The 27,379-nt window shown below is 40.2% G+C and overlaps 2 protein-coding genes across 6 annotated transcripts; one reads left to right on the top strand and one right to left on the bottom strand.

The window, feature by feature from the left end:
• Positions 1-508: 508 nt before the first annotated feature.
• Positions 509-17,729, bottom strand: mia3 (MIA SH3 domain ER export factor 3). 3 transcript variants are annotated; one of them, XM_071537220.1, is made up of 28 exons: positions 17,602-17,729; positions 16,106-16,239; positions 15,920-16,006; positions 13,449-15,642; positions 12,376-12,741; positions 11,826-11,956; positions 9,318-9,449; positions 8,627-8,648; positions 8,447-8,535; positions 8,232-8,309; positions 7,628-7,738; positions 7,473-7,544; positions 7,253-7,357; positions 6,689-6,811; positions 6,457-6,544; positions 6,046-6,098; positions 5,801-5,891; positions 5,510-5,648; positions 4,966-5,128; positions 4,842-4,877; positions 4,656-4,723; positions 4,449-4,534; positions 3,960-4,073; positions 3,031-3,093; positions 2,892-2,938; positions 2,710-2,778; positions 1,779-2,247; positions 509-1,641 (listed from the first exon to the last, which is right to left on the bottom strand). In XM_071537220.1, the coding sequence occupies exons 1-28, from the start codon at positions 17,720-17,722 to the stop codon at positions 1,373-1,375; spliced, it is 5,520 nt and encodes a 1,839-aa protein (XP_071393321.1). In that variant the 5' UTR covers positions 17,723-17,729; the 3' UTR covers positions 509-1,372. The 3 variants fall into 3 exon arrangements, with proteins under 3 accessions (XP_071393321.1, XP_071393322.1, XP_071393323.1); XM_071537221.1 differs by lacking the exon at positions 2,710-2,778; XM_071537222.1 differs by lacking the exons at positions 11,826-11,956; positions 12,376-12,741; positions 13,449-15,642; ... (1 more) ...; positions 16,106-16,239; positions 17,602-17,729 and adding an exon at positions 10,965-11,569 and having other exon boundaries at positions 515-1,641.
• Positions 17,730-19,591: 1,862 nt separating this feature from the next.
• Positions 19,592-27,135, top strand: taf1a (TATA box binding protein (TBP)-associated factor, RNA polymerase I, A). 3 transcript variants are annotated; one of them, XM_071537224.1, is made up of 11 exons: positions 19,592-19,674; positions 20,276-20,471; positions 20,589-20,752; positions 20,859-20,972; positions 21,097-21,295; positions 21,830-21,951; positions 22,377-22,535; positions 22,918-22,984; positions 23,387-23,510; positions 23,744-23,903; positions 25,887-27,135. In XM_071537224.1, exons 2-10 carry the CDS (start codon positions 20,348-20,350, stop codon positions 23,862-23,864), a joined length of 1,194 nt encoding a protein of 397 aa, XP_071393325.1. In that variant the 5' UTR covers positions 19,592-19,674; positions 20,276-20,347; the 3' UTR covers positions 23,865-23,903; positions 25,887-27,135. The 3 variants fall into 3 exon arrangements, with proteins under 3 accessions (XP_071393325.1, XP_071393324.1, XP_071393326.1); XM_071537223.1 differs by having other exon boundaries at positions 23,387-23,514; XM_071537225.1 differs by lacking the exon at positions 25,887-27,135 and adding an exon at positions 25,246-25,344.
• The last annotated feature ends 244 nt before the right edge of the window (positions 27,136-27,379 follow it).

Genomic DNA, 27,379 nt, shown 5'->3' with positions numbered 1-27,379 from the left:
TTAAGAGCATTTCTTAGCTGAGCAGAACTCGCCTTTAGCCTGGGTTTTGGAGTATTTTTCAAATTTCTTCAGTTTTTCTTGTCAGCAAAGCTGGTATTAGGCCACTTTACTATATCTTCAATGGGATTTTAGGGTGTATGGTAGACATCAGAATATTCAAGCACCATGGGACATATGCAGTGCACTTTAGCTGTGGAGTTAAGCAATTATGTATTGAAGGTGCCTGACATCAAGCATTACCTCTGGAGCAATCTGTCCTAATGGACTCGATTTGATGCAATTACCCACAGTGCACAACCTGAAAATGTCACATCGTGTTCCTGCCAGTTGAGAACATGCTGGAAACAGACTGGAGGGCAGAATAATGTTAACCTGAGGGAAATATCTTCATGTGCATGGGCCACAGAAACAAGAGAATACACCTTTGCATACATTTTTTTTTAAATTTCCAATTTCCCAGTACTTTGTGTATATTATACAAAAATGCAAAATAGATGCATTTGAAAAGCATTGTATGACACAGCAAAATGTGCATAATAAAGGTTGGGTGAATACCTTTTAAAAGACTAGCAGAAGCTGCTTACATGCTGTTTACATATGGCTTTGATAAACATGCTGAATTCTAATGAACATCCTCATGCTTAAAGACAAACAAAACAATAAATGCTTCTTAACAGCACAGATGTATGCCTTATTTTTTTTTCCAAAAGGAAGCAAAGGCATTGTGAAATGCAGAAATGTAATGCAGACAGGTGTCGCACAGTATACTGATTAATGATCACTGACAATGGACGTGAATCTGTAGATGAACTGTAAGTAATGGATAACATAACAGCAATAGCTTTTACAATCTTTATTATTAAAATTTCTACCAACATAGTAAAATAAGTTATACATCTGGCCATCAAATTACACATTTCCTTTACAGTCCATTCTGAAGCAACAGCTTTGGGAGAATGGTAGATATGGTATTCCTGAAATGCTAGAACCCAAACCTCCCTCCGTTTTAAAATAATTTCCACAGGAAATGACATTTAAAAAAAAACCAAAAAAACTTTGCCCCTTAAAAATCATTGCTATTTTTTAAAAACCTAAAAAGAACTGAAAATCCTCAGGCATATAATAAAATTGTTATTGCACAATAAGCTGTTTTGCAAAGTGGCAATCCTCGCTACTCTTCACCATTTCAATTTCAGACACATAATTGATTTATGATGCTTTAATGTAAGGACATGTTTAATAAACTTTCATTGCACAGTTTTTCTTCTTTAATTGAAATATGAAAAAATAATAATCATGAATTATAGTTGGGTTGCATCTGGGTTAATGTGGTGGTTAGGGTAAGGGGTTATTCAAGTCCTCTGTGGTGGTTTTAAGGCTCGGCCATGGCTGGCCTGACTGAGTCCTGAGGGGCTGCCTCCTGCTTCGTGGGCAAGTCCTGCCCCTGTGCGGGGCCGGTGTGGGGTCCCACAGAGTTTTGGAGGGCGTCAGGAGGAGCCTGAACAAAAGCATCGCCATGATGAGGATGGGGTGGGAAGCCTCCTGGAGGCAGGTGCGCTGGTGGGTAAGCATGGTCGCGTGGTCCTGGGAAGCGCACATCAGGAGGGAAGGGTGGGCGTGGTCCCATGGGGCCACGGACACCTAGACGGACAATTGTTAGGGCAAATAATTAGACATGACATGGGGTAACGCATGCTGAAAAGCATTCAAAGTGCTCAGTGACAGTGCATAAATGATTAATGTAAACACTGGGTTGAACTAGGTAATAGCTCCCATACCATGTGGTGGAGGCATCGGTCCAAAATGATGAGGTGGAGGGGGACGGAAGTGTGGGGGTGGCGGACCCCGAGGATCGAGCGCATGGCCAGAGCCCGGCCTGGGGCGGAAAGCATGTCCGTTGGATGGACGAGGTCCAAACTCTCCTCCCATGGGTCCAGGTGGGGCCATACCTGGGTGTCCGTTGGCTGGTAGCGGAGGCCCGTGAGGAGGTACATTGGGAGGAAGGGGGCCATGTGGCCCTGGCATTCCAGCCGGGGGTTGGTAGAGGTGGCCGTGGGGTCCCAGGCCGGGTCGTGCGGGTCTGTGAGGTCCAGGAGGCGGCAGACGGCCATGGGGTCCAGGAGGCAGCAGAGGGTCATGAGGTCCAGGAGCAGCTGGGAGGCCTTGAGCACCAGGGACAGGCGGGGGTCCTGGGACCATGGAGGCAGGCGAGTCCCTGATTGGAGAGGCTAGGAAGGATCCGGGGCCCTGAGAAATACACAAAGGCAGATAATGAGAAATCTACACAAATCAGAGACATTAGTGTGCTGCGTTTTGAATGTGGCTCATGAGCAGTCACCAGCAACACGAGATGCAATAAAAGTTTAGTCATGCAATAAGAACCACCACACAACTCCCAGCAAAATGTACAGTTAGCCAAGGCTCAATCACATTACCAATAACCACACACCGTGATTTTTAGAATAAAAAATCAAACCACTTCCACAAATACTTTCACTCAGACTTTCAGAACAGAATCACAATCTCTTTCAGTGCTGTGAGAACAGGTGAAACCACACATTCAGACAGAAATGTTTAGTCAACCAGTGAAGCAAAATGCCTTTGATCTCTCCCCAAGTCCGGATCCAGCTTTAGGGCAGAGGGGGTGGAATGCGCACATACACCTTCACACCTAGCACTTAGACTGGACAGCCCAGCCTCTTTACTCACTGGCTCTGGACTCTCAGTGGAGGCCTCAGCCTGTGTCTCTGCTTTTGTCTGTGAATCTACTGGTGCTGTCTGTTTCAGAGCAAGGACATACACAAGGGACATGAAGGTAGGAGCTCTAGGCCTACAGATGGAATGAGAGAAGCTGTAGTATAAAATCTGCATCTGATTTAGGACAGACTTACAGATACGTCCATATTGGCAGGTGATGAGGTACGGGGGGCCATCATGTCTAAAAGAGGAGAAAACAGCACAGTATTAAGAGCAGGTTGGCAGTTCAAGAAGCAAACGTGAACCCTTCGATGAAGATGAATCTAGACGTACCAATCCCGGAGGTGTGTTTGTTTTCAGGGTAACGACCGTGCGGGTCTGATGGAGGCCGTGGTCCTGAGGGGAAAAACACAATACAAAACAAATTAAATCATGAAATCCCTGAAGATGCTGCCTGGAGGACTTTCTCATCAAGATTTTGCAGTGAATTTAGTAATAATGACACACTGTAATGCTAGCAAAACAACCTGTCACCAGTACAAACAACAGAATCGATGATGTGGTTTGTGCTTTCATTGGTTCATCCTCTCCCTGTAGACTGACATGTTGTGCCTAATGCCTAATCATAACAATGCAATAGCATCATAGAATACTTGGGAGTCTACAGCAAATACTCAACACAACTCGTGCATATTTCCAATGATTCCTTTGAAGGAAAATACCAATGCATTTCAGTTTTCTTTCAAACCTCTACTTTACATCTTCCCTAGATTATTTCTTATTGCATACGTTTGTTGCTGCCAATAACACCAACCAACAAAAATAAGAAGCAAAGAAAGAAGACCAAGTATTACAAAAGCATAGATAGGTAATCCCTACTCCATGAGGAGAACAATCAGAGGAATGGAGCATTGTGGATTATTTCAGCAACACAAAAGTTGGGTGAAGCAGGCTTGAACAGGAGCAGAATAGTTCCACCACAAAAGGAAATATCTGTATGGTTTAACTGAAAAGGAAGAAAACAGGAGTAGGAAATGGAGAGTTGAGGAGGACACAAAGGAATAGACAGGTACCAAGGAGATGCGGGATGAGATACGCACTGGAAAGAAAAAAGGAAAGTAACTCAAGGAGGTGAAAGCGGTGAAAAGAATAAGGCGAGGCGTGCAAGAGGAGCAAGATTTAAGGACGCAAGTTTGTAACCAAGGACTGAGGTGCAACTGCTCGGCGAATCAGTGAAGGGGAAGTCATCCACTGGGACTCACCATACGGGTCAATTCTTCGCCCCACAGGGGCAGACGGGGGGCGCCTGGGACCCTCTATCATTGGAGGGGGGGATGGTGCACCCCCACTCACAGGAGAGGGCCCATATGAATCACCTGTTATGATCAAACCATCCATTTTAACGATGGAAAACACACAGCCAAGTATTGCATAAGTGTTCATCTGAGTAAGTTGAGCACTGAAGTGATATACTGTATATACAACCAAACCAATGAAGAAAAGTAATCCAGGTATTGAAAGATGGCGAGTATGACCCCCACCTGTGGAAAAACTACCCAAGTAGGCCTGGGATCTAATCCCAGCCTTCCTACTGTCTGAATAAGGAAAATATACTATGTGGAGTGGACTGCTCATTCTCCTTCCTCTCCTTTCTTCTTGCAAATGCAACCCAATCTGCTGGTCAAAGCTCTGTGGGATAGGCATTGTTCCAATGGCAAGATAACAGCAGGGAAGGAGTGGGAGCTGCTTACCTTGGCGAGGGCCCATCGGTTGTCCAGAGTTGGGTCTGAAGAGGGGAGCACGCCGCTCGTTTAGCTGGGAGGTGAGCACAGCCAGTCTGCGGGGGTAAAATAATAATTAGTGAACATGCAAATATTTGCCATAGGAAACTGAAATATAGATATTTAATTTGAACTGTAACACAACAACAACCCAAACACCTAACTCGACTTGCTTACTTTTCACGGAGCTTTGATGTCTCCACCTTCTCTTGATTCAGAGCTCGCTCTGCATTTCGAGCATTCACCTGGAGACATAATGGAAGCCCAAAATATGAATCATAATGCTTGCAGAGAATTAGGCTTATATAATCATTTATATAATAGTAGAAAATATTATAAAATTTCAGCCACTCTGCAACATACCCAATTTGAGTGAGTTTTATTTTCCTGTTCTTTTATCTAGAAGAAAGAACAAATATCAGTGAGGGTACAGGCAACATTTTTCAGTATCTGATTGTTAAAAAACAAAGCTTGACATGTGACTGACCTGCTCTTTATAGACCTCCTCAGTCTTCTTCATCTGATCCTCCATTTCATTAATGCGTTGCCTTAAGACTTTGACCTGCTCCTCTGCCTCAAGAGCTTTCCCACCCACCTCAGAGAGCAGACTCTCCTTGCTGCGGCGCTCCAGCTCCTCCTTGGTTAATCTCCTGTGAGGCCACAGAAACACGCCTTTGAACAACAGTAACTCACATTTTTTCCCTATTTGAAAATTGCATTCTTTTTCAATGACTTAACTTGACCCGATTTTAAGATTTTGGTCAGTGTTTAGTATATCAGTATATCACCTATGCCGCTACATGATGGCTTAATTTTATTCTTCACATTACCATTGTGAAATGACAGTGAGTCTACAACTAGATAAAATGTGTAGTCACTTTTTATACCAGTTGTTTTCCCCATACTTTTGCAATTACAAAACTTTTCAAACCCTTGCAATGATAAGAATGATTGTCCATACATTTCAAGACTTTCCAGACTTTCAACAGTGAAGGAGAAAAAACATTCATGGTACTGCAGGTTCCACTTACTGCTGCAGAGCATTTTCCTTCTGTTGGTACATCTCAGTCATGATTTCATTTTTCTGCTGGAGGATCTTGAATTGGTTTTCAACATGGCTCTTATCACTTTTTAGGGTTGCAATGGCATGCTCAAGCTCCTGGTGTTGTTCTGTAGCAAAACACAATTGTATGTTTAGAGAGAGGGAGGGAGTTTTTTTTTTACTTATCTTTGTATTTTTAACACACAAATAATGTCAAGCAGTCAAGCTATATGCTGACCTACTTTGTAATTTTTTGTGAAAAGAAACATGACCAACATACCCTCCATTGCCTTCCTAGCCTTTTCTTCATTCAGTAGTTTGGTCATGAAGCGATCACGCTCTTCTTCTACCACTGTGAGAGTGGTCTGGACCTAGGAAGGAATAAGTGGGTGACCAGTTTTATTGGAGAAGTACACTTTACTGGAGGACCAAATTAACACTTTGTATTTCTATTCTTAACATTTGCCTTTCAGGCACAAGCATGGTGAGCTTTATTCATTTTTATTCATTTTGTTGCCATCTTACTCGAGAAACATCCATCATTTGTTTAATCCTGTTCTTTATGGCAGTCTTCTTATCTGTAAAAGAAAATTGAAAGCCCATTAAATACTTTGTATTCTAAAATAGTACTTTAAACAACTGTTGGACACACACTTTAAATAGCGAACTCCAAAGTTGCTGTGTGTCAGGGACTGAATGCGGCAGAGGACTGCTGCATGTGTGTTGGAGTCTCTTGATATCACCTGGAGTCATACAGGCCAGTAAAGCAAAAGCAGTAGTAAAGCAAGATGTGCCACAATTCATTTTGTATAAGTAACAAATATCAAAAAACAGTCTAATGAAAGCTGAATCTATTTGCATTTGTTCATCTGCTCAACCCATCCCTATAAAGGTGTATTATTGCTTTCACCAAAGTACTGACAGAGTTGGACTTACCAGTGGCCACTTCACCATTGGCTAAAACTTTGCCGTCACTTTTTTGCAAATCACAAGCGTCTAGGTCTGCCAGAAGTTCAGACAGCACCTGCCAGGAGGAATTGTGAGGTGGAGTAAGTCAACAATTCGATGCAAAGCATTGTTGAGTGCCTTTTTGCAAGGTAAGGACTAGGTATGAACAGTTGATTATGATCACTAAGAAAAATCGTGACATTATAAAAAAACGACGGACCTCCACATTGTGATCTTTGAGAACCACAGAGTCCTCCAGCTCTTTCTGGGACTTTTGGTAGATTTTGATCTGCTCGTTCAGTTCCTTATGTTTGTCCTCCCATCCCTTAATGGTGGTCTTGAGCTGTAAGAATCAGTGAGATCAGGAGAGTGTTTTAGGAAAATGGGTTGAGTGCTGAAATGATCTGATTTGGCATTTCTGTCATCCTCTTCCATTGATCCAAACTCTAGTCAAATTAATCAGTTAGCAGGTGCAGTGAAAGGCAGGAGAGACCAGTGCTGATATGCATAATATATGATTTGATATGATAGGTATAATAGCAGGATCTGGGGGTAAAGCTGCACTGTATTTTTTTATCACATCTGTCAAATGCATTAACATATATCAAAGTAAAAACTAAGGAGCCAATTGCTTTAGTTTCTGGGGTAGTGCTGCATCTATTTAAAGTTAAGGAATCAAACATCTTTTAGTTAATTTCAACACATACAATTATTTCCAGAATGAGACTTCAAATATCCACCAAGTTAGATTATTTTAAAGAAATAGATTCAAATATTATTTTACCGTTTTATTCTCTTCTTTTAGTGTTGCATAATCCTTCTCAAGACATTTGTGCTGGACGCTTCGAGCATCCTCACGAATCTTGGCCTCGTCCAAGAGAACAGTGGTCTATGGCAGATAATTGCAGTTTAGAGTTATATGGAACTTTTTGTTACAACATTTAATACAGACTCAAACAATGTACAAAACACTGCACAAGGACTTGGGAGTAAATGACATCCACCTTAGCAAGCGCTTCCTGTGTCTTCTTCCTGCTGAGCTGCAGCTTATCATTCGACTTCTCCAATTTTTCAATCTGTTAAAGAAACCATTCAGCATCGTGAATTTAAGAAAACAAAAAATGGAGTTAAGATACCAATGAAAGAGAATAAAACGTACCCGGGTTTCATTTTTAAGAGAATTGGCCCGCTCCTCTTCAAGGAGTTTTGCATATGTGTTCTTTTCCTCAGCAATCTGTTGATTCTGTGTTTCTGCCTGCAAAACCTTACTCTGCAAAGATAAGAATGAAAAACGGTTAACCGACAGCCCTTATCAAATGAAAAATATGCACAGCCATTTGACTTTCTTTCCAAATTAAAGATAAAATCCATAATCCCAACATAAAAGGGTAAACACCCACCACCAAATGCCAACACCAAAATATGACTGGAGTCTTGTCTTCATTCTTAAGTTGACTGATATAAAAGCTGTATTCAAATACAAACACTCAACATAATGTGTGCGAAAGACTTAGCATGGAGCACTGAGCTAATAATCTACCAGGGACACGTCTATGAATTTGGTGTCTGCATTGTCATCACTCAACAGTTAAGTTGACCAATCTCCCAAAGACTTGGTGTTGTATTCCTATAAGAAACATCTACAGCTACATCTAAATGTTATAATAGTCTTGATTCTACAGGTTTCTAGTTCTCAATCTACATGTCACACTCAACTAGAAAAATATATCTAAAGTAAAAGTCCTTATTTCCTTAGTGCTTACCTCCAGGTCTTGGTTCCTTTTCAGGGCACAACTATTTGTTTCCTCTGACTGTTTTTGTTTTTCTTTCAGTTCTTCAGTCTAAAAAACAAAACAAAAAAACAACAAAAAAAAAAAACAACTGAGAAAGTTTCAAAAATAAAATGTTACATTTACTGGTAAAGAGGATAATCCTATGTTGTCCATAGACAATTGATACAACTGTAAATGTATCTTACCTGTTTCTGGAGTTCAGACATCTTTGAGACAGCATCGTTCTTTTCTTTTTTGAATGCCTCGATTTGGTGCTTGAGCACTTTTTCATCCACTGAACAGACAAAGCACAGCACACAATCAAGTTATGATTTACACAATCTGCCTTTGTCTATTTAATGTGAAAAAGGAGGTGAAAAACTTACCAAGGTATTCTCGCTTCTTTACCTACAGAAAAAAACATTGGTTTAAAAAAGAATGAAGAATCATAAATTTGACTTCATTATCAACATTGTTCAGGTGTGAAACAGCAGGATGGAAATAAGGCTCTAGTTTTATTGTGTTATTGATAGTTTTTAAGAATGATGTGTTCAACTGTGATTCAGATGAGGACTAGAATAGAGCTGCAACGATTAATCGATTAATCGATTAGTTGTCAACTATTAAATTAATCGCCAACTATTTTGATAATCGATTAATCGGTTTGAGTAATTTTTTGAGAAAAATAAGTCAAAATTCTCTGATTCCAGCTTCTTAAATGTGAATATTTTCTGGTTTCTTTACTCCTCTATGACAGTAAACTGAATATCTTTGGGTTGTGGACAAAACAAGACATTTGAGGACGTCATCTTGGGCTTTGGGAAACACTGATCCACATTTTTCACCATTTTCTGACATTTTATAGACCAAACAACTAATCGATTAATCGAGAAAATAATCGACAGATTAATCGACAATGAAAATAATCGTTAGTTGCAGCTCTAGACTAGAATATTAAATATATTGCTTTTCTTGGAATTATCAAATAAATTAAATTAATCACCATTTTTTCAACTACTGGCAAATAATATCACAGAATATGAGGGAAGATGAAAGCAGCAATATCACAAAGCTTACTGCCAATATGGTCCTCCAGAAGAAGAGGATGAAGGTGAATACTCCAACCAATGCAGTGATGACAACCGTTTGCAAGGGAAAGCCAAACAAGGTTTCCCCTGGCTTCCACTCTTCTGGCAGAAGGGAAATCATCTGAGGACACACAAACACAACCACACTGTTCAGGGATATGATCCAGAATGCAAAAAAGCTGGAAAAAGCAGGCTAACAATCATTATCAATCATGGATGTGAGTTGTTTGTCAGAAAATGCACTAATGAAGAGAGAAAAAAAACACTATTGTCTATAACCATGATTCGAATTAATTACTATACTATGGCAAGGCAATAGATACAGACAGAAGGTAACCAAATATCTTTGTCCAACATATATTGGAACTTGTATAACTTGCAGCAAGGCAATATTTACTCCTACTCCACCAGTGCTATTGTATTCATCAACCAAAATCTTATGTATAAAGAATCTCATGAGTAGTGACAGGTTACCCTAATCACACCACTGAGAAGCAGAGTTGTCACAATATCAATTTCACCCTACAATACCATGCTAAACCAAGTATTGCATGACCAAGTAGTGTCCTCATACTGAGCCCAAGAATGTTGAAGACTCCCTGTTGATTAGCATTAAAGTTAGGAGCAGCCCAAAGAGCAGAAACAGGCAAATTATACAAACTGAAAAACTATTCAGCTCTTTTTACAAGCATGTCCTATCACTGTATTCTTTAAAAATCGTATGCTGATGTGGACGTTTTTTCATATATTGATCCTATCGACACAGCTTCTATCCTGAACCATGAATTTTGATACTTGTTGTGATTACGATTCAAAAGTATTGTTATGTAAAAAGTACTGCAGCGAGTATCATAAGGGCTTAGTGTCATGGTACTTTAGTACAGGATAGGAAACTGACTTCTGCATCCACCTGCCACTTTAGACACTTTTATCATTTAGTATGATTTTTACAACTAAAAAGAACCTTTAAACAATGGCTGGTTACTGCAAAAAAGCTGGTTGAGTGGATAAACTTATCAGCAAGTCAAAATTTACCAGCATTCAACTGCTTCAGTAGTGTTAAAATAGTGTGCACTGTGCAGTCATACAGAGAAGAGATCTGCATACCAGCCCAACCAAAAACAAACCTTTGAACTGAGCTCGTGGCAGCAAAGACAGGAGCAAACATACACTCTGTGGCTCCTAATGAAAAAAAGGGATTACATCCAATAACCTTGACAATACACCACATTATGCGCTGGGTGGCCTTGTCTGGATTGACACTGCAATATGTGCCCTTTCAGCCCAGTGCAAATCAACAAATTAGTTAACTGATGGCACTGCACATGGCCATGACTGTACCCCCACAATGGTTAAAGGAATCTATCCTAAATTATATTCTACACAGCAAACAAAACAAAAAAAACATTACAAAAAGATCCTCGTGGAAGTGAGTGATCTTGTTTCTGAACACTCAAGAGGCAAGATCAGCTGCAACTGTTACCAAAGACAAGTCTGGTGAGTAAAATTCTGGAGCAACGTTAACGTCAACGAGCTTCATCCTATGCTCATAATCTACCCTTCATCCGCAGGCCATGTAGCTTGGCAGGTAGCCGGCATATTAAAAAAGGGACAGAAAGACTCATTTTCCACTTACATGTTGCAACTCCTTTAGAAAAAGCAGATATAGGTGATCCAATTCCAATACAGGTCGAGGGAATGTATCACTATCCATGACAGTCTGTGGCAGACCAAACAAAACAGGAACGGAGCTAACCAAAGTATGCTAGTTTGACAGATGTTAGCTTGCTAACGCGTTAGCTAGCCCGCAAGCAAACGGCACTGTTACCGTTAGCTAAAGCGAGCTAAGGATTAAAAAAAAAGCTTAACAACAAACATACGTTGTTATAAACCCTGACAACGTTAGATAATTGAGACAGGTGTTGACTCACTGGCGATAATTAGAACATGGCAACGATAGCTGGCTAACGTTAACTAAAATTGAGTCGCAATCAAAAACCAACTGACAACAAGCTGGTTATGCTAGCAGAGCTGGAGCCTTGACTGCGGATACCGATTTTGGTGCCATAAACGAGCAAGAAGCCAAATGGATTGACAGCAACACACGTTAGCTAACGACGATACAACAAATGTGTCTTATGATAACTGTTTGCCTTGCCAATATTAGGCCCGGCTAGCCAGCTCACCACCGGTTGTGTTGAACTTCAGCCTACTACACTGTGGAACACGTCAACAGAAGGAGCAGAGTCGGGATGCATTCAAGTCAACTCGGAAATTGGAAACACATGTTACTTTACTGAAGACGCATTACAGCAATGGCCTGGGTGAGTAGTAACATGTCTCACGAGTCACGACACACTGTGTGCAATGAGCAACCGTTTAGGTGATAGTTGAAGAAGCAGAAAAATGATTCTGTGAAAATGACACCTACATTTTTCATTATCATGAATTTGGGTGACATAGCTATTATTTATTGCTAATATATTCTTAGACTTACCACAATGGTCCACTCTGCAATTTTAGTCTTGATCATGGCAAGGACGCAGACTATGTATAACATTCCGGTTGAGAATAAACCCAATTCTTCTTCATGAAAATCAGACACTGGTTCCATTGAATCCAGCGATCCTGGATGAACAAAAATTACCATGAGTATGGGACAGCTTGTAAAGGCAAACAGTTCAATCAATATCTGTAAATATGAATAATTTTCTCCCTTGAGAAAACCTCAAGTTGCTCAACTAGCAATGAGTTAAGAGACCAATTTGTAGACTCTAATGAGCTTTTAAATCGAAATTTGCTTAGGGTTAGGTTCATAATCAACTTTTTAGATGAAAATTACGATTTCTGACTTCGTAGCTTAACAAAGAAGAAACAACCCCATAGTGGAAGACAATGGAGCAGCTTCTAATTTTAGGAGACTTGCTCATGTTTCAAAAATTTGAGATCATAGACAACATAGGTGAATTCTGTTTGGAGTTCAACTTTAAGGTGTTGAGATCATCAACATATTTTCCATAGTTTTATAAAGCTTCTAGACTGCCAACCTGAGGACGAGTGCTCCATCTCCACACCAAGGCCCATGTCAAAGGGATTTTCCAGAGTGGCTTGTGGGACTTTCTGCATTTCCTCTGGTGCATTGAAACTTGGCTGATTGTCTTTGTTTTTATTGAAGTGCCCTCCATCTTCCTCCACACTGACATCTGGTCCTCTTTGCACTTCATCCACTACAGCTTGCTCCTCTTCCTTTTCCGGTGGCCTTTCCACCGGATCTGTTACTGTGAGGTCGTCATCCCTGTCAGACCCGGGGAGGATGTCTTCATGTTTTTCCTCAACTGTGTGCTGGAGCACTTTTTCTTCTTCAACTGTGTGCTGGAGCACTTCTTCTTTTTTAATGTTCAATTCATGGTCATCTACAATGAAAACATGAAATGAAAAACACAGAGCAATAAGGCATTAATGAGGGACGTGATTTTTCAGGTACTGTATATTTCAAGATTTCTGGACAAAGAAAATCCCCCATTCCTTCCTAGTAGAATTCTGTTTTTCAGCTAGGTGTACACTTGTTCAAATCTCTGGCTTACACTCAAACAATGTAACTGATCTGGTGACGGAAGGTGTGGTCTCTCATAGTCAAGAGATCACTATTTGCTAAGTAGGAGTTCTGTGTCACTATTACTTAATTGCAAAGGGGTCACTGAATTGTAAGGCTATGGCAGTGCTGCAAATGTTGGTGCCTGTATCACTATAAACTCGGGCCAAACCATTCTAACCTATGATTTTTGACACTGTGATATCCATAACTGGGCTGGAAACTGGATGACAACTGTCGAAGATTTTTTCTGGCAAATATGTAAACAATGGACCTTACCATTTTAAAAGTAGCCACTTAAAGTATAATTGTTAACAAAGGGCTACACTAATAGTTATACGCCTGCTGTGCCATATCAAGTTCTGCATTCATTTTATCAGTGGAATGTGAGCTGATGCAATACACGGATCTGTGAAAGGCCCATATCAGTGGATAACACTGGTGCACTGTTACATCTGTCTGACATTGCCAACTACAGAAGAGCCATCAACCCTCCTTTTACAAAATTCAAAATAAAAACAAAACTACCTTGGTCAGTATTTGATGCTGTGTCTGTTGCCAACGGTGTGCTATCACTGGCCGCTGAATACTTCTGTCGTAGGTTGAACGCAAGCTCCTGGAAGTCATCCAATATTTCAGCTTCCTCATCTACCATACTTGTGTCCCCTTGTTGGACATCACCACGTTTTAGGTTTCGGCTATCCAGCATCTTCTCGATCTCATCCAGGATAGTGTTCTCAGAGACTTCCAGAATCCCCTCAAGTGCCTTTTCGATGTCTTCGGTGGTGCCTACATGTGAGAGACGGGCAGCCTGTAACTCAACATCCAGGTCAACGAACATGGCCTCCACTTTGAAGAGATTCTTGAGACCCAAAAGCTTTTGGAACCGCTCCATGTCCTCCTCCGTGAAGTGGTCTCGCAGCAGAGTCAGTCTCAGTACGCTGTCGCTGTATTCTGGCTCTGAGGTTGAGGGAGTTGGCAGACTTGATTCTAGTGAGGGTTTGTCAATATCTGTGGGTGATGTGTGTGACTGTGTGAAAGAGATGGCATTTTCATCTTCAAGCAATTCTTCTTTCTCCTCCCCCTCTATCTCTGTGTGTTTTGATGGCTCTTTGTCCCTCTCCTCCTCACTTAGCTTTGCTCCCTCAACAGATAATTCTGGGGAGCGATGCTTATTTTTCTCTTTTTCTAAATTTCTCACTGAATGGTCATGGTATTTCTTAAATAGGTTGTCATATGCTGTCTTTTCATTGAGATCTTTCAATTGTGAATCCTTTGATTTCTCCTCAATAGGCAAGTCCTCTTTTGGTTCAATTTCCATAATGGGTTCTTGATGGGTCACGGTTTTGTTTTCTTCTAACGTAGTGTCTAAATCCTCTCTATAATCCTGAGAAGTGTTATAGTCCTGTATATATGCATTATCTTGACCCTCTGAATCTTCTGACACCTCCTCCTCAGTGGGTTCATCTAGTGTTTGAATATCTACTATTTGAGGCTGGGGGTCAGCTGATCTATTGTCTCTTAATATAGGACTCACTGCTGCCATACTCTCTTTTGTTGTTTGATGGGATCTCTGCTCACCAGTGGGAACGACTGTTTCATCCTGGGCATTTTCATGCCCGGTCATTTCTCCATCGCTCTCATCATCATAATCAAACAACAATGGCTCAGACTCAGTATGGGTTTCTTCATTTCCCGCCTCTACAGAACTGGATGTAGGAGGATCTTTAGGAACTAACTCTTTGGCTTCTGGCTCTTTCGGGGATTCTGCAGATAGCAACTGAATCTCTTCTTTCTTTGCATCCTCAGTACTCTGAGGGGTTTTTGAGGCAATTTCTTCCTCATCCCCTTCGTCATCATCTTCCTCCGAACTCGAAACATGTGTTGTTGTCTCTCCACCACTGACAATTGCAAAAACTGTATCTCCAAGTGATGTCCACATGTTCTTATCTTCTGCAGTCTGTTGCTCATCATCATGTGTTGTTGGTGGACTTTCCTCCTTATTTACAGGATCGGGTTCTGGAGCGTCTGCTGCTTCCTCAGAGAAAGATAGCAATGGAGTTTCTTTTTGAGCGTCACTGTAATCATCGTGATGATATTCCAATTCTGTGCTTTCTTCCTCTTCATACGGGGTAACTTTCCAAGTGTTTTCATCATCGGTGGTGACAGCATCAAACGTTGTTCCAAGAGTAGTTTTTAACTCAGGGATTTGCATCCCTGCAGAAACCGAGGCAGGTTCATTTTCTAAATCAGGATCATCTTTGGGCAGAAATTCCGGTTTTGCAGGAGTATCTTTGGTTTCACTTTTCTCTGAATCAACATTTTCCAGAATAGAGTCTCCTGTGGTTTGTTGCTCTTGCTCTGCGTCTTCTGTAGTGGTCTCAGTAGCATCAGGTGCGGCTCCTGTATCAGACTCCACTACTTCTGTAGCGTGTGATTCAGCTGCCATGTCAGATGGAGGCAAAGAGGCACTTTGATCATCTGGGACCCTATCAAGATCCTCAGAGTTATCGTGACGGTCATTTTCATTTTCACTGTCAGTTGTCTCATCTGTTGATGGCTTTGTTTCTTCTTCTGTGCCCTCCACCGTTTTGATTTGGTCAGGTGTGTCTGTATTTTCACTGTCATTCTCCTCCGTTAACACAGAAGAGCCTAACAGTGATTCTATGTCATAATTGTCAAATCTATCAAATCCTGTGTCAAAACAGACAAAATCTGTTTCCTGAAAGATGAGAAACAATCAAATTAAATTAATTAAAAAAAAAAAATCCTTTGCTCAAATGAGGGGTTTTCAATTCTTGCACAGGAACACAAACTGGTGAAGAAAAAATTTTATTACAGCTTTTTTGCATGCCTACCAAATTACTTAGGACCGCACAACGCAAATAAGTTAAGTGACTTTGTGGTGTTATTCTAATCGTTTTAATGCTTCATGCTGTTTTTATATTGTATTTTAACTTCTCAAATAATTTCAATCAACCAGCAACTGATTTCCATACCTCTGCTTTTATTTCCAGTTCTTTTTCAGTATATATATGGTTGAGTGCAAGAAGGTCCTTTGGGAAATAGCCAAAGCGGTTACCAACCTATTGACAAATACAAGGAGACATCACATTGAAGATTACAACTTAGGCAAAGCTAGATGCTATCCAGTAATGATTAATTATTAACCACAGTATACTTACACTCCCCGCCCATAGTTCTGTACTTCTGCCTGCCAATTTGTAGTATACATAGATAGTTTCTGATTTTTTGAAGGACAGGAACCGACAATCTGGTCCTGAGAAATCGCTCACTGCTTTTCCCCGACACAGGAGCACTGTGAATGCAAATGCACAGAATTACAAATACAACCAAGAGATAGGCTAAACCTTATTAATCTGTTATATTTCATATACAATAGCGCATTAAAAGAAATTCAAGAATCCAAAAGGTAACCTGGCAGTAACTTTGCAACTCTTAGTATCAGGTGAAACAACATTCTTACAACTGCAATAACAAAATATTAAACCTTTTATTGGATAACTTCACAATATTGCTGTTTTTGCAAAAAGGGGAGAGTGTTCCTACTAAATAAGGAGGGGTCAAACAAGACAAGAACTCAGCTTCAAGTACCAGCACTCTTTCTTGGGTCTTAGGTCTTTCTAACCTCTAAACAAAACCTCATGGTCTCAGTCTTGTCTTGTCATATTGGTTTAAAATTTCTTTCTGGAACTCTGGAAAATGATTTTGTAAGGAACAAACACATTATTCTACTTCTGTCCCCATTGGTACCAGTGTCATTGGTTTGTTGCTGCTTTGACTGAGGTTATTTGATCTAACGTTACTGTGTCTAATCTAGATCCAAATAACTTTTCCCGACATTCCTGTCATTACTATCGTCAATACAGTAATTTCCGAGAAAGCTGAACAGTATTCTGGGTTGCGGATCTCTTGTCTTTGTCTCAAATGACGTGAGGTTCACCAAAACCCACTTATCTTGAGCTGTTTGCTCTAATCTAGCAATGCAAACCTTGACATCGGGTTTAACATCAATTAAAATACTGTAGCAGTTCGTTAAGCCATCATTACAGTAATGTAATGTTATTGACACATTGGGTTTCAAATACTTTGCTGGTTGTTACATTGGTAACGTACAGTTTGTTAGAATAGTTTGTTTGTGTTTACTAGCCAGGAGGTGAGAAGTAACAATTAACTTTATACAGTGCCAGCTCACAATGCAGTTAAAATAACCACCTAAAACAAAGCTAACGTGGGTAGTACTTAGCTAGCTAATATTAACTATTGTTTGTGCATTTACTAACATTAGCAGAGACAAAGGAAGCCTTAGGAAGCCGGCCGGCCGCTAATTAGCTGCTAATGTTAGCTAACACTATCTATCCAGTCCAGCAAATCGTTAGCCAGGCAGGCCGGGGCTGCCAGGCAGCCGGCCAACACAGGCTTCGTCTGAAAGCCTAACCTACCAAGCTACGGACTAATGGTTCTCTGCCCAGATTTTTTCAAGGTGTAGCACATAACCATCACTACAACAACCCTAGGACGTTATCCAGTTCGCAAATATCGACTGGCAACAGGTCAAAGATAAGGCGCAGTTTATGGCTAGCTGGGATCCAGCTTCGGTTCAGGCTGGGGGAAGCATCCTTGAAGTCATGATGAGCCAGTAAAACAAGCCACAACTTACTGCTGCACTCCTCGTCGGCACATCTTTTAAAGTCAGAGAATCTTTTATCCAATGCTGTAGTTGAAATAAAATTAAATAGCAGTAATAAAAAGCCTTTTCGGTAAAAGACCTTTGCTGCCATGCTGGCAGTTTTGTTGACTGAGTTGATTCTGCTTGAGCATGAGCACTGGGCAGAAGAAGCCGACACGTCAGCAGATCCGGCTGTGGGGTGTAGCTTTACATCAGGATACGGTTCGGGTTTGGCTGGAGGTGTCCGTGTGGGGAAACAATCTCAAGTTAACTGCAAGGATAAGACAGAAACTGTACAAGCAGTCAACTATTGCAACAGCCTTTCCTGTCGTTATATGTAGCCTATTGTGGTTTCTTCTGCAATAATCCATTTTCCGTTCAGGGCATCTGCGCTACAATGCACCAAGAATTTAAAATAATAAATAATAATAATAATAATAACATTACAAGTATTTAGGAATTATCATTAGTCCTACAGACCACTTCAATAAGGCTGCTAAGGGAGCTGAGCAGTAAGAAGGGTCCCCTCTGCCAGCTGGTCCTGGAGCTCACTGCTCTGCCTCAGGACAGACCTCAGGACAGACCTCAGGACAGACCCCAGTCCATCTGGCCCAACCAAATTTATAACAAAACAAAAAGAAAAATATGACACATATTGGAGAGAACTGACACAATCCAAAAGCAAACTGGAAACTTATTTAGCTCTAAACAGACAGTACACGATGGCAGATTACCTGACCATCGTGACTGAGAAAAAACGTAGAAAATCCTTGACAAGATACAGACTCAGTGAACACAGCCTGGCTGTAGAAACAGGCCGACACTGGCGGACCTGACAACCCAGAGAGGAGCGGCTGTGTTCACTCTGCTCATAGGAGCTGCACTTCCTCTTGCATTGTGCAAACTATGCAGGAATCAGAGATCTCTCCCTCCCCAAATTCAAAACAATATGCACAGATTTTGAAAACCTCTCATCAAATGAAAAACTCCAATACCTTCTAGGAGAGAAAAAGGAGTGTGCCACTGCTGCAGCCAAATATGTCTCAGCCTGTCACTGTCTCAGACAGGAGACACACTGACACTGTCACATATTTATAGAAATTGATTGACTGTTAATTAATTGTTGTATATTTGTTGACATATCAATTGTAACCTATATTTAAGTTTGATTACTGTTATTTGAATTTGGTGACTTTGCTTTGGCAATATGTACTTCCCACCTTACTTGGGTTTCTCATAATCAAGATAGGGGCTTATACAGTAGCCTATGTGCTATTGTAAACACAACATCTGAAACATATGAAAGCAGATATACCCTCAAAGAATTGCAGGCCCAATCTGGTAAACAAAAGTCCTTTCCTCAAATTTGAAATAGTTTAGTCTGGCCACAAGGGAACAGGTTCTTAAAATATCAGAGAGCAGATCAGTATCCTACTGCATATTTCACTGCAAAGCAAAGTTTCTTAATTTTATTGCATAACTTAGTGGAAGTTTGGAGGAAATAAGGATGTATTTGAATAATTACACATGTATTTACACAGAGGGTTGGGAGATGGGGAATAATGTAGTTTGATTAGATTAGTCTGATGGGGGGTATAGTTTTGATTTTTCATTTTATCTTCTTAGCTTGTAGAAAATAGTCCCCTTGGAAGAAAAAGGAACTAATCCCATACAGAAATACCACAGCAAAAATCGAATTCATCCTACAGCCTAGCCTACTTATTCCATAGAAGACAAAAATACCTTTAAGTACGATAAGGTTAACCACAGACACGATAAATCCCTGTACATTTTATAGGATTATTATGGTTTTTCGCTGTTGTCATTCTTAAAAAAAGCCAATAGTTGGCGGTCAACCGCCACAAAAGAGGTAAAGAAGAAGGGAAGGGGAGGCGCAAAGGAGAAGAAGAAGAGCTGTTTGTCCCGCCTCTTCCGGATGCAGCAACCAATGATTACGTTGCTTTTCCTGTTACCTTTTTCTACACAACGTGGGAACGGATTTTATTGAAGTCGGCAAATAATGCAGGACACCGGATAACATCGAAATTTACAAAACCTTGCTCGGTAATAGTAGTTTATTTGACAACCTAGGGTACTGCACGTGGGACTTTATAATTAGCTCATTCAGCGATCGTATTGACTGTAACAGTAGTTTACCTTACAACAACGAAGTACTAGCTAGCAGGTAGGAACTAACCTATAACGTAGGTGAAGTTGGGTTGGAAGATAACGGTTATCATTTGTTTGCCAGCTCGTAAAATTTTGTACGAAAAGTTTAAAAAAAGACCAAACCTGAATATAATTATGTAAGTTTGTAATGGCGTGTATTTGAAACTATGCTACCAAACCTAACTAGTGAGTTTGTATGACATTTCACTCAAATCCCAACCTCACAGAGCCGTAGATACACACACCCAGCAGTGCGTTTTATTGATTTTCACGGAGAGTGCTTGCTCAATCATATTGTTTTCTGTAATGTAACTTGTATAAAAATGTTAATTGCCCACAAGAAAGTAATCTTTACATCTCAGAAGTATAGTACTGTTGTGGTTGTTTGCGTTCTGGTTGTGAAACCCTGAGCACCTATTACGTTTTGTTCAGCATCAAGACGTGTATGTGCGTTAAGAGTTGCCTGATGAACACAATACTATTTTTCTTTCCACAGGTAGGAGTCACACATGACTGATCTGGCCCAGTGATAGACAGCAGCAGTCCTGTTTGAATCTAACTGCTCATTATGGATGACTTGGAAACAGAGTTCAGGCCCCCTGAAGAGTTTGGTCAAGATGATTCCTCAGACAGTAACTCTACAAAGGAAACAGCAAAGTCAAAGCTACGTCTGGTAGAACCCATATTTAAAGGTGAGGTATATCTTGAATAACTTGAATGTTATCTTTACTATGTAGGGCTTATAGATATTTTTGTCACAGACATGTTTATGTGCATTTAGTAATCCATTTCCTACCTTGCTTCTTTAGAGACACCTAGGGAAACTGGGTTTCATAAGAGCACAAGGATTTGTTTGCAGCGGATCAGAGAAGCCATGTTGCATCATAGATGGCAAGAGGCAGCAGAATATATGTCCAGTTACCCCCAGGTGTTAGAGGACACAACTGGAGGCACATCACAGCATCTTACAGAGGTGGGTTTGTATACGAGTCATGCATAGGTCAGTTTGAAGAAGTACTGCATAAAGTTCGATTTCCATATCCTTGGTTTAAACGCTCTTTTTACAATTCCTACCCCAGGTTATTTGGAGAATGGGCACCGAGATCCTACACCATCATCCCAACTCAAAGATGGACGACTATAACAACATCTATGAACGGATGAAACACTCAGGAGTTAAGCATTACCTGATGGTATGTTTAATTTATAGATCTGGCTGCACAATGCACTTTTCATGATGGTTTAATTCAGTGACAAAGCACTTTTTCAGTCCTATGGTTCATGGTGCACTGGCATCTTAAATTTTGTGTCTTCTAGATCTCTCTGGAACATTCTTTCCACCTGCTGGTGAATGGCCAGATTGAGGATGCAAAGCGCCAGCTGTCTATTGCTGAAAGTTGGAGGTATGGGAAGCAGTCGGCAGGACAGTCTCAGAGGATTAAACTGCTCCAGGCCTACAGGAGCTTGCTGGATTATGTCATCTGGTGTGACAAAAAGTTCACACACTGCAGCAGTGGTAAGAGGATACAAGACAAAACAAAGCAACCCAAACCATCTATTATTATTAATTTGTATCAGAAACACTGGGACAGCTCAAGCTCTTGTTTTATGTTGCAGTGCCACCTACAGGTCAGACACTGTAACTGCTATATGGAATACATGGGGTTAATATGGGCTCTAGTTAGACTTGATATTTTGATATTGGATCATGAAGATCATCACATCACTGTGAATCCACACTTGGCCTGAAATGACTCATTATGTGTCTCCCATGGCATTATTTACTTAGATATGTATTCACATTCCCCTTCATCTCCACCACTTTACACTGTTAATATGTGCATTGTGGCTGGATTGTGCTGTGTAGCCTATGTAGAAATCCAGTCACAACGTGAGGCATTTCCAAATCTGCTTTAAAAGAACTGATTGGAATGTGTGCAAAAAAACTTTTTTGTGTGTCCAGACCTGCCGTGATTGAATGCTAAAAATCTCTGTATTGTATGGCTGTAGTCAATCTGAGCTGGTCCCTTTTTGTGGCAAATCATTTCAGATGATCCTGATGCTGGTGACAACCAAGAGATGCACAGCTACTTCAGACAGTCCGCTGTGAACCTGAAGGAGATTTTGAAAAATCCAGGCATCTGGGATCCCTTCATACTCAGTTACACTGATGTAAGTACTCATTCCTCCAATCTAATGAAAAGTGGTAAGCTTAAAGAAAGATTGATTGTTTATTTGATAGAATAAAATGCAATATACCACTAAGTATTCAGTTCTTTAGTGATTACAGAGTTGCATGACTTATTTCCATTGCGATCTTTAAATTGTTTTTGGAGGCAGGCAGAAAAATCTCACTGATTCACAAAACATATTAAACATAACAGGTGTACATAGATCCATATATTCACCATTAATACAATACAATTTGATTTAATTTGTCAGTTTGTTCCACTCTTCTGCCCTTGTATTAAGAAATTAGCTTTTTACTTGTCATGCTTTTGAAATGCAGCCCTCTGGCCAAGCTGGCTATTGTTCTATGTCCGGCCCTAATCAAGTTAAGTAGCCCTACTTATAAAACATCTGTTTGATATTGGCAGATGCTGGAATTCTATGAGGATCATGAGGAGGCTTTGAAGGTCCTGAATGACTATGCATATGACAACACTTTTCCCCCAAATCCCAATGCGCATGTCTACCTGTACCAGTACTTAAAGAGGCACGACGCTCCGGAGAGGAAATTGATCAAAGTTTTGAAGGTATAACTGCTTATTAAAATGCACTGTAGGTCAAAGTTTTAGGAAGGAAGAGTTGGGATTTGTTCATGCACAATATTGCATTACTACTCATTTGTTTGTGTATGGTCAGGTTAGGGCCAGATAAATGACAGACACTTTACAAAAGAATTTAAGATGATAACTAAGCCATATGTTTACTCAAAAGTATCAGATTTGTTGTATGTTTTGTAGTGTGTGTTACTTTGTTATTAGAGAGAAAAAGATTAAACTTGAGTGATCCACATATGGAAATTGCATCCAAATTGCGATTTTAACTCTGCCTGTTACTACATTAACAGTTAAGCACACAAACTACACACAGAGACTAATGCACACTTAACATCTTTACTTCCAATTGTCATAGATCCTCCATGCATTAGTCCCAAGTCACGAGTTGATGCTGGAATACTGCTCTCTACTGCTTCAGTCAGGTAATGTCAGTGTGTAATGGCAGACCTTCAATCCCAAATGACATGTCTACCATTTATGAGGGAAAAAAAAAGTGTAACCACTACTCTTACAAAATGATGGATGGTACACAAAATTAAAATGAATTGATATTATTTGAACAATAGTTTTTAATAATAATTTAAGTCCTCGGTGGAACAAATGATAATTCTTTTGCGAACTGCATACTCTATATTTTAGAGATATTGAATGATGAACTTCAGGTTGCCTATTGTTTGATTTGATCAAAATGGATATATATTGTTTTGGAAAAGAGGTCATTATTTGACTGTCTAGCATTCTTTTTAGATTTTTACGTCTTTGTTATATGCATGTGTCCCAATACCTTTTTTCTGTTCCATAATATCCCGTATATGTTCTTGCAGAAAAAGAAGGTGATATTCAGAAGGCTTTAGGAGTCACTCTAGATATGCTGGACTACGCCTGTTGGAAGAGCAACTTGGACGCATGGAACTGTTTGAAGACCATTATTCACAAATTAAAGCTTCAGTACGTATAAGACGTTTAATTTGTCTTGATTTCAAAAGAATTTGTACGGATGAAATGTCTAGAGGGTATCTTATTTGATAGACATCGTCCAGCACCAACAGGATGATGTATATCAGCTCTGAACTTCCTTGTAACATAGAAAACAATTTTAATTGAAATTTTTACGTTGATTGCAGTTTTTACTGTATGTCATCAATGTTTTTGAAGCCTATCGTCTGTATATTTCTGTATAGAAATGGAGGAGATTGGAAGACATTGTCTCCGAAAAAATGGCAGCAAGGAAAGACTGGTGGCCTGCACTGCACTTCACAAGCTTCCATGCCAGTAAAGACTCTGAGGAGAACCCAGAGTTGATGGAAGTGAAGGCGTCACTGACAACAGTCCTTTGTCCAGGTAAGTAGGTGCACATGTTGCACTTTAAGCCTTCTGGAGGTAGCAGAAAGCCCTCTGGAGGTAACGTTGATTCAACAAATCTGATTGTTTTCAAAGGGGACTTGTTAGGCATGACGCAAAGCAGGGTGGCTGATTGCTATTATAAAACGGCGGTAACACACCATTGTATTTACCAAAAAAAGAACGCAAATGTTTGAGAAAGCTTTCATTTTGAATTAATAATTATCAATAGTTAGATGTTTTTATTTTGCTTAGTAATATAGTTCTTTAACAGTAGCTAAACAAAGTGGGGGCTAAGCAAAACATAACTACTATGATTATCAGTTAGTGCATTAATATTTCAATTAGTGATTTGGTAACAGGTATGCATTTATTAGGTATTTTACAACAGCTTCAACCGTGAGGCAACCATTCAGAACTGAGGACTGGAACGATCTGTTTTGTAATTGATAGTATCCAAGTCAGATGCTTAAAATAGCTTAATATTGCAAGGACAAGTTGCATATTGGTAAATATTCAGTTGCATCAAAGCAGCATACTTCATCATCTTTGCCTGTCTGCTTCCATAAATGCCTGCCATTTGCCATGTCAGGCAGTTATTGCTCAGGTATTAAGAATCAGTTTGTGCACACTTTCAGGCTCCCATTGACTGCACTGGAGATTCAACAGTGCTAAAATCAATCAAAAATTGTCTGTGAGTGTTGTATTTACATTGACAAAAGTTTTGCTTCTGAGATTGTGCAACATAATGACCAGTGCAGCAAACTAATGTTTTTGTCTATCAGCCAAAGTGGCAGATGGACTCCAAAACTCACCATCCACTGCCTCCATTTTACCAGCCAACTAGATTTTCTACTGGATTAGAATGTCTGCTGTTTACCTGACAATGTGGGCTGATGGGCAGTCTCACCTGCCACAGACAAAACTGGATAGTATCATTAAATGATCAAGCTTAGCAATTATTAATTTTGTTATGGTGGAAGTAAGGGATTAAGACTTGGATCAGCATCCATGCTTTGCTTAGGCAGAAATGTCAAAACCGTCCTCCTGTCAGCACTTTGATTGTTATGGGGGCCAGCCCAAATTCTGTTTGCTGAAACCACGAAGGACTGAGGATCTTACACACAGCCACAATTGTCACAATGATAGATAACTCCTACAGAGGAAGGATCTCTGGAGTGAGTGGTGTTGGATGCTATGAGGCAGTCAGCTTCAACTCTAGCCCTGTGGTCACTATGCGAGCAACTTGGTAGATGGGTTGCTTTATTTTGACCAATTGCATCTATGAGTGGTTTCATGCAGCTACAAAGATTATCTTTCTGGCATTTTTTGCCTTTATTAGACTCAAGAGAAGGGACAGGAAAGATCGGGAGAGAGAGAGGGATGAGATGCAACAAAGGTCCTGGACTGAATTCAAACCCAGAAAGTCGTGAACACATGGTATGTGCCTTAGACTGCTGAGCCACGAGAACACCCGCAGATACAAAGTTTTGACCAAGAAAATAAGATGAAGTCTCTCGGATGAGTGTTCAAACGTCTTCAGTGCTTCAATTTTAAGTCCATTGGATTTTGTCTTATTTCTTGGACATCTTACTGGATGACTGAAATGAATCTACACAGACAATAAGCTCTGTAATGATACAAATCATGTATTTTTCGTTGCTTTGGTATTATTCTCCGTAAGATTACATTGTTTTGGTGCGTTAACATAGCTAGCTAGCAAGCTCTAACTAGGTAGCATTAGGTTGATGAACAGACCAGTCTCACAAAATGTTCCTTTAATGTCTCTCCTTGAGTGAGAACAAGAATCCAATGGTTTGAGAAAATATTGATTTGTTACATTGGAAATCATGGGAACTTCATTTGGCCTTTGTGGCGTAATTGTAGGCACTGAGCTAGTCTGAAAACAGTAAGAAATGAGTTTTAAATTGAATGTGTAGGCCTTGTTTACTGTCCAGTTCATTGTTATCTTTCTTTCTACAGGCCAAGTTCTTAACTACACTGCTGGAAAGACTATCAGTGGAGAGTGGACTTAAAAGAAGAACATAAAAGAAAATATCAAAGCGTGGCTTCAAACTATCAAGAAAACGCCTGAAATACTGTCAGGAATTGCGGCAATAACCTTGGCAAAGACTTCTTGATAAAGAGCACGAGTCTAACTGGCAGATATGAGCTTCATACAGTCTTCATAACGGCACTTTTTACATGGATGGAATGAGAATAATGTATTTTTTTTTTTTTTTACATTGTGTGGTGAATTGCAGTTTGAGCTTTATATCATCATGGTATTCTACACTGTCCACTAGGTGGAGCTCTTGATATGTATTTTCTAATGAGTAGCTGGTGGATATGACTACTTCATTTTGACAGAAACTGTACATAACTCTGTGTCTAAGTTCATGATGGTAATGTTTCAGTAAATATTTTAACGAAAGCCCAGTCTTGCTCTGTCCTCAGCTGAACTTTAACTGCTCTGCAGATGAACTGTAAGGTCACTAGTGATTGTACACCACACACAGCTTAAGGGGTTTTCTGTCTGTCAACTCTTTTGCCATGTCAAAGTACTCAGTCAACACTCCACACTGACCTAACAGCAACGTAAATGTGCACAAGTGTAAAGTAGTAGGACAGACCCTTGACAGGGAGGCACTGTCAGGGATGTGATGAGGAACACAAAAAAACAAGAAAGCAGTAATCGTCTATTAGAAATGAATGGGATCTGTGTCCATAAACCTGAAAACCTGGAAAAACAACCCCTTGAAAAGGCACAACAACATTAATTTTACCTGTCAAGTGGCCATTAGCTTTATATTCTTGAAATCCTATACTGTTGTTGTGGGGTTTGCAAGGAAATATACAGCCATAGAGGCAAAACAGCAGGGTCACAATCCATGTCTCAGTTGTTTCAGGGTTTAAAATCCTTTTATTGTTTCTTTCCCTTGGATTTAAAAGATGCAATCCATAAGGGATCATAATTTTCTCCTGGTCAGTCATATTCCATGGAAAGAGCATCTAGTCCTAATAGTCTGTACACATGTATTGTGTATATATACCATTGTCAATCTTATTTCACGAAGCGCTGACATTTCAGCATGTCTTGGCTTATCCTTATTGATGCCATCTATTCAATTTCTGTAAACAGGGGATTTTATTGTCCTAAGCTAAGGGTGTTCCTAATGGTATCACAGGATGCTGGCCTACACATACTGTGCTCATTCTCCTGAGTCCTTTGCACTGAACCGTGGAATAAAGTCTAACCCATGCGACGGCATGCCAATTTAATAAGTGAAAGTGTTTGTAATGATTCTGTTTGAGCTTGCCTCAGTGTTGGCCACGCAGCGACTCAGTCAGGCGTATGTGTGTGTTGCTCTGCAGTCATTACATAAACCAAAGCCCAAAGCACTTGCCCGACCACAGGAGCAGCTGCACAAGGGAGACGGGAATACATCACACATGTCATTTGAAAATTCAAAACT

Source organism: Centroberyx affinis, unplaced genomic scaffold (assembly GCF_046629955.1).
Source record: "Centroberyx affinis isolate AG114_WGS23_722 - 3 ecotype Tasmania unplaced genomic scaffold, CSIRO-AGI_Caff_v1 ptg002997l_1, whole genome shotgun sequence".
NCBI classification, from domain to species: Eukaryota; Metazoa; Chordata; class Actinopteri; order Beryciformes; family Berycidae; genus Centroberyx; species Centroberyx affinis.
The sequence above is the reverse complement of the archived record's forward strand: the minus strand, read 5'-3'. Positions and strand labels throughout refer to the sequence as shown.